This window comes from Podarcis gaigeae, assembly GCF_964106915.1.
Source record: "Podarcis gaigeae genome assembly, chromosome: 6".
NCBI lineage: Eukaryota > Metazoa > Chordata > Lepidosauria > Squamata > Lacertidae > Podarcis > Podarcis gaigeae.
This window is the reverse complement of record NC_139682.1, coordinates 79,166,556-79,180,142: the sequence shown is the minus strand read 5'-3', so window position 1 is coordinate 79,180,142 and position 13,587 is coordinate 79,166,556. Positions and strand designations below refer to the sequence as shown.

The window sequence follows — 13,587 nt, the reverse complement described above, 5'->3', positions numbered from 1 at the left end:
CCCTATAGGACGCACTGGCCCATAGGATGCACCTAGATTATTTTTTTTGGGGGGGAATAAATTTATTTCCCACCCCCCCAGGTGCGGGCCTGGGGCTGGGGAAGCCCGAGCTTCCCCCGACCCCAGCTCCCAGAACAGGAAGCTCTCCGCAAGCCAGAGCTTCCCCTGACCCCAGCCCCCAGTACGGGACCCAGAGCAATGCCGAAGCTGTGTGCAGCTTTGGCATCGCTCTGCGAGCTTGCGGGGCTGGGGGCGGGGAAAGCGGAGCTTCCCCGTCCCCCAGCCCCCAGAACGGGACCCAGAGCCATGCTGAAGCTGCGCACAGCTTTGGCATCGCTCTGGGAGCTTGCGGGGCTGGGGGAGGGGGAGGAGCAGGCTTCTCCTCCCCGCCAGCCTTCTAACCAAGTCGGAGGACAGCGGGAAAGGCGCGCTGCACCTCCCCGCTGTCCCCCGAGCTTGTGGGACTGGTGGTGGGGCTCTCCAGGCTTCAGCAAAGCCTGCATTCGCCCCATAGGACGCACACACATTTCCCCTTCATTTTTGGAGGGGAAAAAGTGCGTCCTATAGGGCAAAAAATACGGTAATAGTTAGGGAGCAGTTAGCAAACTAACTTTTGCTCAGAGTAAAGGTAAAGGTAAAAGAACCCTGACAGTTAGGTCCAGTCGCAAATGACTCTGGGGTTGCGGCGCTCATCTTGCTTTACTGGCAGAGGGAACCAACGTTTGTCTGCAGACAGTTTTTCCGGGTCATGTGGTCAGCATGACTAAGCTGCTTCTGGCAAAACCAGAGCACTGCACAGAAATGCTGTTTACCTTTCCGCCGGAGCGGTACTTATTTCCCTACTTGCACTTTTACGTGCTTTCGAACTGCTAGGTTGGCAGGAACTGGGACCGAGCAATGGGAGCTCACCCCGTTGCGGGGATTCGAACCGCCGACCTTCCGATCGGCAAGCCCTAGGCTCAGTGGTTTAGACCACAGTGTCACCTGCGTCCCTTTTGCTCAGAATAGGCCCATTTAAATCAACACCCAACTTAGGTCTATCTATTTCAATGGGTTTAGTCTGAATATGACCCCAGATGTTTGGCTCAACTCCCATCAGTCCCGGCAAGAAAGGCCAGCGGTCACGAACAATGGGAGTTGTAGAGGGCACCACATTGACTACCAATGGGGTTGGGGTGTTGGACTCCAACTGGAGACACCCAGGTCCAAATCCCTGCTCAGCCATGAAGCTCACTGGACCCTGGGCCACTATTTCAGCCAACCTACCTCACAGGATTGTTCAAAGGATAATATGAGTGGGGGAAACAACAAACATTGCCTTGATCATGTTTGAGGAAGGGTGGGATATAAATGTAATAGTTTACACCACTTGTTCCAAATCAGCTTATTACTGAGGTCCCCTTATTTTTAAAAAGCCAAGCCACGGACACCCTACTTTTGAAAATTTTGATAACTCCATGGTTGTTACCTCTGCAAAGCAACTTTCTGAACAAAATGTGGGGTAGCCCCGAATAAGCAAAGGATTTTAGGTATACTAAAAAAACAGACTAGGGCTGAGCAATATCTGGTTTCCAACATCGTGATATATCAGCAGCTAAACAGCATGATATTCCGATATATCACGACGTCTGAATTGGGAGATCAGGCGTGGGGATGAGGGAAGGAGCAGTTGCAGAGATCTGGCGGGTGAAGGAAGGAGAGGAAGCAGTCACCTTCACTGCAGGGTTTGAGTGGGAAGGGATGGGGGTGCATTCAGTGGCAGCCAGCGAAGATGTGCATCTACTGTGGCTGCTGCTGCTTCCCTGCTGACGGAGGGAAAATGCTCCACCTCAGTGCCAGGGGAAGGTAGTGCCCAGTGCCTTGAAGTGAGGGTGATCTGCTGCCCTGTTCTCTGTCAGCGTGAGGGGAAGGCAGGGCCTCGCAATCGGCTGCCCTGCCCTCCCTCACACACACCAGGAGCAATACATTGCTGTGTATTGCTGGATCAAAATCATTACTGCAATGTGATTTCAAAACCGATTTTGGCTAACTTATTGAAAAATCTCACAAGACCATAAAATCTGTGATATTACCCAGCAAAAATGACAATAATTTAGTTGGGGAGAGGCAAGGGATGGGGCTGTGGACCCCTAATTGGGAACCACTTGTTTACACAGTGATTCTGTTATAGGCTTATCATGTGCTTTTATCATGTGGACAGGAAACGAACAATAGAAATTTCAAATGACCAAACTACATGAAGAATGCCCAAAGAATGAGATGTTGGCATTCTACTGAATGCGATAGCAAGTATGAAATATGTGGTGAAGGAAATTTGGCACTTACATTTATTAAAATGCTACATATGAGTAGATATCACAATTTTGAGGTTATTTAAAAAAAAAAAAAACACCAGGCAGGGTTGGGTTTTTTAAAGTTTAGCTTCTAATCCTTTGCACACTTACTTGGGAATAAACCCACCAAACACAGTGGTAATGGGCATGTTTATTTGCTCCCAAATAAAAACGCACATGACTGGTTAAAGTTCTATTACTCCTTTAAGCTATAATGTTTTAGGATGTTTTGAGTTTGGCTGATGTTCTCTCTTAGGATCATTTTTTTACCCACAAGGCCAGAGGCCAAAACGTATCATCACTACCGTGGCAGTTCTGCTGTGCACAAGTACTCACAGATATTTGCCGTGCCCTTAGGAATGGGAAGATATGAGCCTGCACTCCAAGGCCGCCCCTGATAGTTCTTCTTGCATTTCCCACAGTCTGGGCCTGTTGTGTTGTGCTCACATTCACATAACAATTTTTTGTTTTCTTCTCTGCAGCCGGTGGCATGGAGATTACACTTGCACCTAACAAAAGAAAAGGCAAGGTGTTATCACAAGTGGAGATTTCATTTCAGGATGTTGTGCTCCAAACTGAAGACCAGCTCTTGGCAAGAAACATCTACATAACAAAACACTCTGCTCTTGTTGTTGCTGGTTTAACTTCTGTTGGTTTGTTGTTGTTGTTTTTTTAAGCCTCTCAGCACTGTTTCAAATTGCTTTCATACATAAATGCTGTGACAGTTGGATATTGCTGTTTGGTGTGTACTAATCAAACAAAAAGTAACTACATTAAAACTTTCAGATCTGGTTCTCTTAAGCCCTGTGCTCAAATCAACATAGCTCCTTATAATTAACAATTGTATATTATATCCCAATCCTACGAAGAACAAACTTAACTAAAGACTTAACTGGCTTAAATTGTAATTCCTCCATCTCCAGAAAGCTTGGAAATTGGGAGTTCTGTGATGTGGCTGTATAGCAAAGAGGGATTACCAACAGGGAATTCTCTGAATGTCTCTGAGCTATAGCACCCAGACCTGTGCAGAGGAGTGGGGGGCAGCCAGGTATACTTGCCCCAGGCCTTGGAGGGCTAAGATAGCCAGAGGCCTGCTGGACTTACACTGTCATGCCAATCCCTGTGTCTCCCAGTCGTCCTAGGCCCTAGGCCTCAGACAAACTCTGCATGGGCCTCATAGCACCTGGGACTCGGGGGGGGGGGGGAGGCTTGACAGTTCTAAGTGGCACCAAACTGAATGAGGCTGAGTGAAAGCAGCTTCCAAAAATTCTCCATCCTATTTGCAGGTGACAAAAAGCAGGGAGGGCATTTCTTGAAATACTGAAAGCTGCAAGATTCTTTAACTGTTGGTGGGCAGGGGGCAAAAAGAAAAGAAAAGAAAAGAGAAGTCTCATCGGATAAATCTCCACTCAGTTCATGCTAAATGAAACTCCATTGTTTGTCAACACTGGTGGACGGAAAAGGCAATGAGCCAAGAGAAGAGGACAGGAAACTCTAAGGGCCAACCTCACTGCATTATTGTGAAGGGGAGGGGGAATATGGTGTTTCCCCACCCCTTTCAGAATGAAATGGGACTTGCAAAAATGCTCCTATATGCAACTGACTTGATCGGGCAACTTGAGATCTTAACCATCATACCATGACCACCTCAAGGGAAACCTTTTGCATCAATAAGTGGTTTGGAAAAGTTCTAATTATTTTAATATTAGACATTGGCCCCAGGCTATTTGGGCAAAAAATAAAATAAATTCAAAAGAACAATGTATTCTACTGTGCTATAAGTATGCAAATTGAAATGGACGGAACCAGAATATGGACCAAAGTCCTTTAATGAACCCAAAGCTTCTTAACGAACGTCCAAAAATCCCCCAAGAACTGAAGATGCGTTCAAAATGAAAAAGCTCATTTTATCAGCATGAAAGCATTGTTATTTCTTTCCAGTAGATGTCAGAAATGGTTTAAAATCGCCTTCAGATACATGTTGGAGAGGTGCCCAGGTATTTAGCAACTCTGGTTGATTATTTTCCTAACGATTTTACATCCGGTGGTTGGAAAGATTCTTCTGTGGGCATTTGTCACCTGTTCCATGGACTGACTAGTAATTAGGGCAAGGCAGCGCAAGGAAGGGGCAAGCATTTTTTTTTTTAAATAGCAAGTGCAAATGAACAGCTGCCAAACCTGACTGCCATTTAAGGGAAATTTGACCTGAGGCAAGTAGCAACCCACACATATATCCTCAGGGCAAAGCCAACTTATGGCATCAGGATAATGGCAGATAGAATTGGTAACCTGGTACATGCAGTTTGCATTTCATCTGTGGCTTAAGTAAATGATACTCTCAAGAATGGCTGCTGCAATACCTCATTCTAGCTGGAAATATTAACAAACACCTTTTTCCTTTTAATTAAAATGGGTGTGCGAGGGTGGTGGTGGGAAATCCCTGTAAACAGGTTTATAAATGAGGGTACGCTAAGCAGAAAGTTTAATTGTTCTATATTAGTGGTGCTAGATTCCCTGATAAAAGGCTTGTTTTCTTCGCACACATTTTACAGAATGGCTTTAAATATAAACAAAAACACTGCTCAGTTCCTGACAAAAAAATAAAATACTGATTAAAATAGGTAAAGAATGGAAAATCTGGAAATCAGAGAGGTTCTATGAGGTGTTATAAATGAAGAGTCATCAGATATTTTGCTGCCTGATATGAAGCCCAGGTGGCATCCCCCCTACACACACACACACACACACACACACACACACTTTAAAAAAACCTTGAACATAAGAAGAGCCTACTGGATCAGGCCAATGGCCTATCTAGTCCAGCATCCTGTTCTCACAGTGGCTAACCAGGTGTATATGGGAAGCACAACCATTTTGGCTGTGAGTCCTGGAAGACCTGGTCTTACGGGGTTTTGTTGGGTGTGTTGTTCCTTTTCTGTATCTTTCTTTTAGAACTTGTTCTTTTATGTGGAAATTGTTCAGATTGGTTGTGTCTTTTTATTTTTTTTAATGTATGCATGTATGAAGGCAGGATCCGAGCATAGATCTGCCATTGCTTTTTTGTTCTACCAGTAGTACGTTTCCTTTCATTCCACTGAGTTTTCAAATAACAGATTTCTATGTTCAAAATGAGTAAGAAAACTCACCACATCTACAGCTTTGACTTCTAAGAGTTGGAAGAGCAAAGTCAAAAAGAAACAGACCTCATAGAGGTTTGCAAGAGCTCCTGTTAAAATATTATGAAAGCAGCACGGTCCGGATAAACTCTCAGCAGAACCCACCTACTCTCATGAGCCCATAATTTAGTGGCATAGCACACAACCTGCATGCAAAATATCCCAGTTCCAGTTCCCAGGACTCCCATTTAAAAGGGAGCAGGGCTTGGAGAGACCATTGCATTAAGTCCTACATAACAGTTACTGGAGTAATAGTCTCTAATGGTGTTAAGCAGCTCAAGGTGCTCAAATGCTCCTTCCTCTATGCAGTATTCTGGAGGTGCAAACACAGGATGAATTAGGACTATTTGTACCAAACGGGGCTATGGATAAGATGCATGCTTCTAGACTTGTGTGATATGAAGGTGCATGTAAGGCAACTGTCATGTTTTTGACTACACAGCAGTAGTCAAATTGTTCTAAAAACAGCAAACAGTCCTGCAGCCCCAGCATGCTCAGTCTATGTGATCTGACAGGCAAAATGTGTACAAACAACTTTGCTTACATTCACATGGACATGTATAAGTTAACAGTACCAAAAGGAGTTCTTACACTTTCCCCTAGTTAATACAGCTAATTACCAATGGATGCTGGAGAATGTGAAATGGTTTGTGTATTGCCCTATAAACGGACAGCGCTTCTATGTAACTTTCATATGTAACATGCATAACACATCTGTACTGAATGAAGACACTACTTGGCCAGTTTATGCAGTATTCTGTTGACATCACCCACTTGTGCACATTCTCCAGCATTCCTTGGAAGCAATGCATATTGCCTGGGAAATGTACAGACTCACCTGTTCACACTGTCTGTGTGTTCACAGGTAGGGGATTGGACTAGATGACCGTCGTGGTCCCTTCTAACTCTACAATTCTATGCACCTATGCTCAACGTTTTAATGTGACTGTGCATGTTAGTGGTGTTTCTGCACATTCTTCACTGCACTTACATTAGGTACACTGCAGTTACATTAGCTACAATAAATGAGGCTCTGCTAAGTCACATACATATTTGCAAAATAAAAATAAATTCTACGCCTTGAGACTTGGGGATGGGGGGCGAGCTCAGGCTTGTAGAGATTGGCAGGGAAAGCCAGAAGCTTCTTCTTCTTAAAGGCTTTTGTTGCAATTAGTTATCATGGCTTCTTCCTTCAGTCTTGTTCTCCCAGACAACTAATCTCTGAAGTAGCCAGCACAGGCTTGGTGTTTTGGATCACTGTTTGTCTCATGCTCCAACACGACCTCCTTCATTCAGCCTCAACTACATTTAATTTCTTATTCAGTTAAAACAAAAAGGCCATCAGGAGGGTGCAGATGAATATATTCAGTTTAGGGGAGAATTCCCTTTGACCCGAATAGGTTATGATTTCATACAACAACCACCGTAAACGGGAGGATATAAATAATGGGAAGCATTACATCCTGTGATTTTTGAGGCAGGGATTATTGGCTAAAAATCCCATGTCTAATTTTTGTGAGAAGTTCAGAGTTCTGGGAATCAGTCTCTGTTTGACCTTAGATTCCATAGGACATAGCAAGAGATTCATACTCTGAGAGATAATAAGAGGACAGCAATAGCATTTAGTGCTGCATACTGAAAAGCACTGCCTTCTGAACATGGGGCTCTCTATATCTTTATCAATCTAGTGAGATGCAGCTAAACTACTCTAGTAAATTCTGTGCATGTCATTGTGAGGAAATTCATTCTACAGCTACAAAAATGACTTGTGTACTAGAGAGAATGATGCATAATGAATGGATAAAGGAAGCCAATGCACGCTCAGCTCAGCTGAGAAGTATATATGCAGTGATGGGCTTATGAATGTTTGAAGGATGTACATGCCAAAAGAGAGAATTCTGGATTCTGCCTCTGAAGTGTAAGTGGACAGAAATCAGAAAAATGTAAATATCCATTGGCTTTTCTTGAAAGCAAGACTCCATTGCAGAGCACATCTAAACCACCCATCTGTTAGTTGTCTTCATTATCTAATTGATTATTCCCATAAAACAACAACAACTTTGGTTTAACAATATTTTAAGTCTCTTATAAGCAATATATATTTCTTTGAATTTTTATCCCACCCCATCCCATGGACCGGATGAAGTATAAAACAAAAACAATATATAAAAAATACTTTGGAGCTCATCTTGATTCATTTGCAGTGACTAGCAAAACACAACACAGTCATTTGTCTCATTCAGAGATGTCAAAGAAGTGGAAAACATTCTGTTGGATTGCAACATGCTGGCTTCTGTGGAAAAAGTTTGCATCAGAACTGGGCCAAAGTTCAACTGGACTTGGATTAGAGAGCCCTATTATTGAGCTTCGTCTGCTAAAAAGACTGACTGATTTGGAAATAAAATAAAATTGTCCAGTAGCACCTTAGAGACCAACTAAGTTTGTTCTGGGTATAAGCTTTCATGTGCATGCATACTTCAGATACACTGAAACAGAAATGATGACTGATTTGGCTAACTAAAACCCACAGTTACCAGACTCTATTCTAACTGAGGCCATCCATCAATTTGGCTTCCACCTAGGTCACAAAATGCTTCTATTTTTCAAGCCAGGTAAGATATATATCTAGATCATAAGGTCACACACTCAGCCAAATTATGAAAAAACCCATCCCTTCGGACATGTCAAATACCTTTCCAAACAACAAATCCCTTTGGGCAAAGCTAGCCATTTATTCAAAACCTCGAACAAACTCCAGCACCTCACATTTGCTTAGACCAGATATTTATCTCAATTCTATCTTAATCCCCAAATTCACCCCCATCTTCTGTGTCTACCTAAACCCCAAATGCCGGCATTACACTAAGACTAAAGCTAAATGGACACCCAAATCTCCAAAGCCTTCAGAAGCCTTTGTACATGGCCAGACTCCCATCCCCCAAAGCACTCCTCTGTAGGAAAAGATGAAAAGCTAGGCTGACTTCTTTCATGCTGATGAGAAACTGAGAAAATACAAAGATATGAAAGAGAGAACATAAAGACCCATTTCCAGCTATTTATAAAAAAGAGCTCAAAATAATGATGATTATATTTCACAATTAGATAATGGCTTGAGGCTAAAAAGGAATCCATCTCGCTTTGATAGCAATCTCTGTCCTTCCTCTGGGGTACTACAAGATGGTAACCAACAAACAGCGCAACCACATGATTTGAGGATAATTCAATTGCTCTTATTAAACTATGCTTGTGTCCAGCAGTGGAGGTTGCAAATATAGATTTGGCTAATAGCCAACTCCAGAGGGTGGTAAAGTGAGGATAGAGGCCAGGACTTGGAGGTGAACAAAGGATCTAATGAAGACATTTGGAGAGGGTCAAATGATACCATGAAGTCTTTCTTTTCCTTCTAGTCTAAGCTAGGTTTGCTATTAAACATTAAAGACACATGCATTCTTGCTCTTTTTCTGCCCAGCCCAACATTGGGTCCTCCAGAAGTTGCTGAACTACAACTCTGATCAGCCCCAGCCAGAAAACCTATTGGTCAGGGATCATGGCAGTTGTATTCCAACAATATCCGGATGGCGCCATATTGGCTACCCCTTGGTCCAGAGTAACCAAAATGCTAACCCACAGTATTATTCCATCTAAATAAAATGATGGACAGTCAAGCAATTGCCTAGACTTCTTTCTTGCTCCTAAAACTCACAAAGCCTCCAACTTCCATGAACCTCAGCCATCATAGGCAATGACCTAGGAAGATGGGAGCTATAGTCCAACACTGTCTGGAGGGCCACCTATTACTCACCCCTGGAGGGCCACCTGTTACTCACCCCTGTTCTAAAGAGAGAGTTTTAGCGAGGGGAGGGAGCCATCTTTCAGCTACTAAAATCTGATGTTGACACACATTTTGCACACCTCTGGGGCAAATCCACAGCGTACATTTAAAGCACACCCAACACACATTTAAAGCATGTCTGGGTACTATGGTTTCCCTTCCATAAAGCTACGGTTTCCAGAGCCATTAACCAACTACAGTTCCCAGGATTCTTGGGGGAAGTCATGTGCATTAAATGTATGATACAAATCTTCCTTTTTATGATCTGTCACTGTAACAGCCACTTTGTCACAGCAGAGATGGTGAAATTCAACAGTGTATCTGGAAATCTTGGCACTGTTTGTTTCCACAACTAGCTGATCTCTATCGTCCTACTCCAACCGAGAAAACCTTATTCATGGCACACAAAATATGCAGTTTTAATTCCCAGTACCTCCAAACTGCTGCCTAATATCCTGGGGATCAGCCCTTCTTTCTTGGATGGGTCTATTTGCTTTCTTGACCACACATATTTGCTACTCTCATTATTTTGGCAGAACACATTTTAAAATACCTTTCTGTCTGTAAGAACTTCTTTTCTTTTTTCTTTTGCAGTTACGTAAGCATTCCGGAACACCCAAGGAAGAGGCCTTAGTTTTTGTGTGGGAACAAATCATGGGTTCTTCAGCTTCTTGCAGCTTCTATTTACATCTATGTAACTGACATTAAAGTGCTGTAAATATCACCAAGGTATAACTGCTAATAGCAAGTTGATTCACTTGCTTGTAAGTGTCAACCAGCAGACTGGAGGTCACATGAGGGGATCTCTCATGCTGACAAAAATTAAAAACAAAAAAAAAGGAGTGCGTGAGAGTTGTTCTTGGATACATTTTTAACGAGGAGCCATATGTTCCTCTCTTAATACGCAACTTAGGATCTTTGCATAGAATTGCCAAGGTTTGGCAAATCAGAATAAAAGCCATGTATAGACTAGTGATAAGAAACTGGGATACTGTTTAGTATCTAACTAAACAGTTCCAGTAGTGCAAATACTTTTGGCTGTGCAATGGAACTCTCTGTCCATTTCCTCTTCCCACAGACCATGCAGACCTCCTAAATCAGCTCTGGTTGCTTGGTTGGGTGTGTGTGTGTGTGTGTTGGGTGAAACTCCACAACAGATTTAGGGGGTGCTCAGGGGAAGGAGAGGGGAAGTCCCATTGCATAGCCAAAAGTGCTTGTGCTAGAGGAACTGCTTAGCTGGATACCACCCCATAGTCTTTCTATATAGCCCAAGTGAGCATACTCATTATAGACCTCAGCTCTTTCTCCCGAGCTGAGACAAAGGCAATGCTCTTTAACCCGTCTCTTGCAATATGTACCTCAGATGCTCATGCTTGTGCCCAAGCCCAAACCCATGAGAAGTGACGGCACTGAGCAACTGAAGTTTCCAAAGCAGTTGTGGCATTCCTTAGCAGAGGAGGATAGGCAGAATTAGCTTTACATTAGTAATGTTCTCTCTATAGTGTTGTGACATTACTGTGGGTTGGGCTATTCCAATGGGTCTGCCTTAAAGCAAGACCTGTTCACAGTCTGGAATTTGAGAAAATAATACAAATTTATCACAATATTCATAAAATATATAAAATGGCCAGCTCAAAAACATTTAGAATTCTTTCCCCTGCTATTAAAAATGTGATCTAATTTTGCTTTTCCAGGATGATGGGCCCTGTGTTTCTATTACTTGATTTTGCATATCCCTCCTCCATGATAGCTCCACAATACTTGTCCTAAAACTGGTATCTGGAGGATATATATATATATATAGGAACAGTTAATAAATGCAGAGGCCCACAATGGATGTGGTTATACTTTATTGGACCAGCCTCACTCCGTGCCCCACAAATAGTTTGGACTTCACAATGGGGTAGGAGAGCTGAAAAAAGTTCACATCTGACAACCAATGCGTCCCTTTGGTTTCAGATACTACATGGGAAGACGGGTCTAAAAAGCCTAGGACACAAATTTTCATGGCCCTCTAGTGGCTATGGTGGCTGAGCTCATCAACCCATGTACTATCTGAAACCAAAGTGGTACTGTCAGGGAACTGCCATCGGCTCAGGGGCAAGAGGGGAAAAGCCGGATAGATTATAGAGAGCCCCCAAAGATCGTGGGAAGCAGCACCTCTTCAGCGGAGGAGGGTAGCCACACCTCTAGTGGAGAGGAGGTGCAGGGCTCGGGGGAGGTGAGGCGGTGCCAGGACACCTTGCCTGAGCAAAGTGGGGAGGAGAGACGTCCTCCGTTACCCACGCCTTCTTTGCACAGTAGGCTTCCACGCAGAGAGAGGAGGCGCAGAATGGGCATCAAGAAACTGCTCTGCTGGGGAAGGTTTAAGGACCGCCCACTCTCAGATTCTGCCAGTGAATGAGCAAGACACAGAATAGAGGCACTCTGCATTCCAAAGGTTTTTATCACCGATAAGAAAGCTTTAAAACAGACTCTTGAAGCATATTGCCAAATTGCTCTCGAGCGACCAACCTATACCTCTTACAGGTACATTGGTTGCCAAATGAGAAATTTATTGGCATTATTTTCAACTCTACAACCCAACTATCAACTCATGTCCACGGGGGCTGATGGGAGTTGTAGTCTGAAACATCTGGTGGGCATCAGGTCGTAGAAGGCTGTATTAGAAGGCAGCGTGCAACTCAAATATATTTGGCTACAGCTGTTATCTGGATAGACATTTTAGAAATGTTGATTGTATTGGTACTTTATTAGATTTTAAATTATAAACATCCCCAGAAAATATGGTTGAGTGAGCAGTAAAGAAATACCTAAGATGCATAAATATTGTTACAGATTTGGGGTACCAGTCTATTAGGGAAGAGTAGAAATTAATGAATGTCAAGATCTAGCTCATATTTGGAGTATTGAAGGGAAAATTCCAGGCCAGTGGAAAACTACAGGCTCCACTTTATTTCCAAGCCAAGGCCTTGCCTGGGTGTTAACATGACAAAAGATGTTGAGAGCCCATAGTCAGCAAACTTTTTCAGTAGGGGGCCGGTCCACTGTCCCTCAGACCTTGTGGGGGGCCGGACTATATATATATATTTTGTGGGGGGGGGAGTGATGCAAGAACAGCACGAGCCCCGGTGGCTGCTTACCTATGTCTTGCAAGCGGCAGGGGGTGGCGGCGGCGGGGGGGGGGGGAGATGAGCAGTGCACGAAAGGGCTCCAGAGAGGGGCTGCTTAAAATGGTGGCCGCTCGAACGCTGCTGCTGCTGGCACCAATAAAGCCCAGCCCCCTTCCTCCTCTAGGCAGGGCGGGGAGAAGCCAGGAGGAGGGAGGGAGGAGATGCTGGCATCACCACCATGTGAGGGAGAAGGAAATCATGCGTGAGCTGGCAATCCACACAGCGATTCCTGGACCATCTGTGGGTCCAGAAGGCAATTGGGCCTGATCTGGCCTGTGGGCCTTAGTTTTCCTACCCATGCCATAGTCCTTGGGCCTGGGCAGACAGGGGTTGCCAAGGTGATGGGGAGGTGGCAGGCTGTATTCACAGGAAAAATGTGCCTCTAGAAAACCTAGGCTTGGGATCGCAGATGGATGGGGAGGAGCTGCTTGGAGCAGAGGTGTGCTGGGAAGAAGTTCTATCTCTGTTGTCTTTTCTATCTTGGTAGGCTGGCTGAAGGTAAGCTAGGAAAGGTGTCTTGGACTCCAGTGCTGCACTGCTCTAGGGAACAAGACCTGCTTGAGATGATCATGTTGTAAGTTATGCGCTCCCTCCATCTAAATTCAGGTGTAAATATGTGAATGAATCATATTTCTTAAAGCTACGACACAGCCTCTTAATGCACCTTAATTATCAAAGGAACACAGAATTAAGATGTGGGCATCTGGAACCTGCATGAATCTTGCCGCGGCTCAGCAGAGATTGGAGGTGGCATTCAACCTTTGTAACAATATATTGGGGAGGCAGGGATGGAAGGGAAACTGTGAACTGGCGTTTTGTGTCCATTCATGCTGTGTAGAGTCAAGGCATAACTCTCCCATTCAGAACTCCCATAGCCTATGTGTAACACTGGCGATGTTTTAAAAGACCACAGCCATCATTTCACAAGGCAAATGAGGGAGAATGTTTTACAAGGAACTAGCTTCATAAAATACAGATTGCTGCTGGTAAATAGGGACAGCTAGAGCATGAGGGATACATTTAGCCTTATCTGCGGTTAAAGAGGAAGCCGTTTATAGGAGGAAGGGGACCCC

General features: G+C 44.0%; 1 protein-coding gene across 12 annotated transcripts in view; it reads right to left on the bottom strand.

The window, feature by feature from the left end:
• NTNG1 (netrin G1) overlaps positions 1 to 13,587 on the bottom strand; it is a 207,975-nt gene that overhangs the window by 71,051 nt on the left and 123,337 nt on the right. For all 12 annotated transcript variants that reach the window (XM_083745826.1, XM_083745821.1, XM_083745828.1 and 9 more), the window contains exon 4: positions 2,670 to 2,842. In XM_083745826.1, the coding sequence (XP_083601952.1) occupies positions 2,670 to 2,842 (173 nt within the window). The remainder of the gene's footprint in view (positions 1 to 2,669; positions 2,843 to 13,587) is intronic.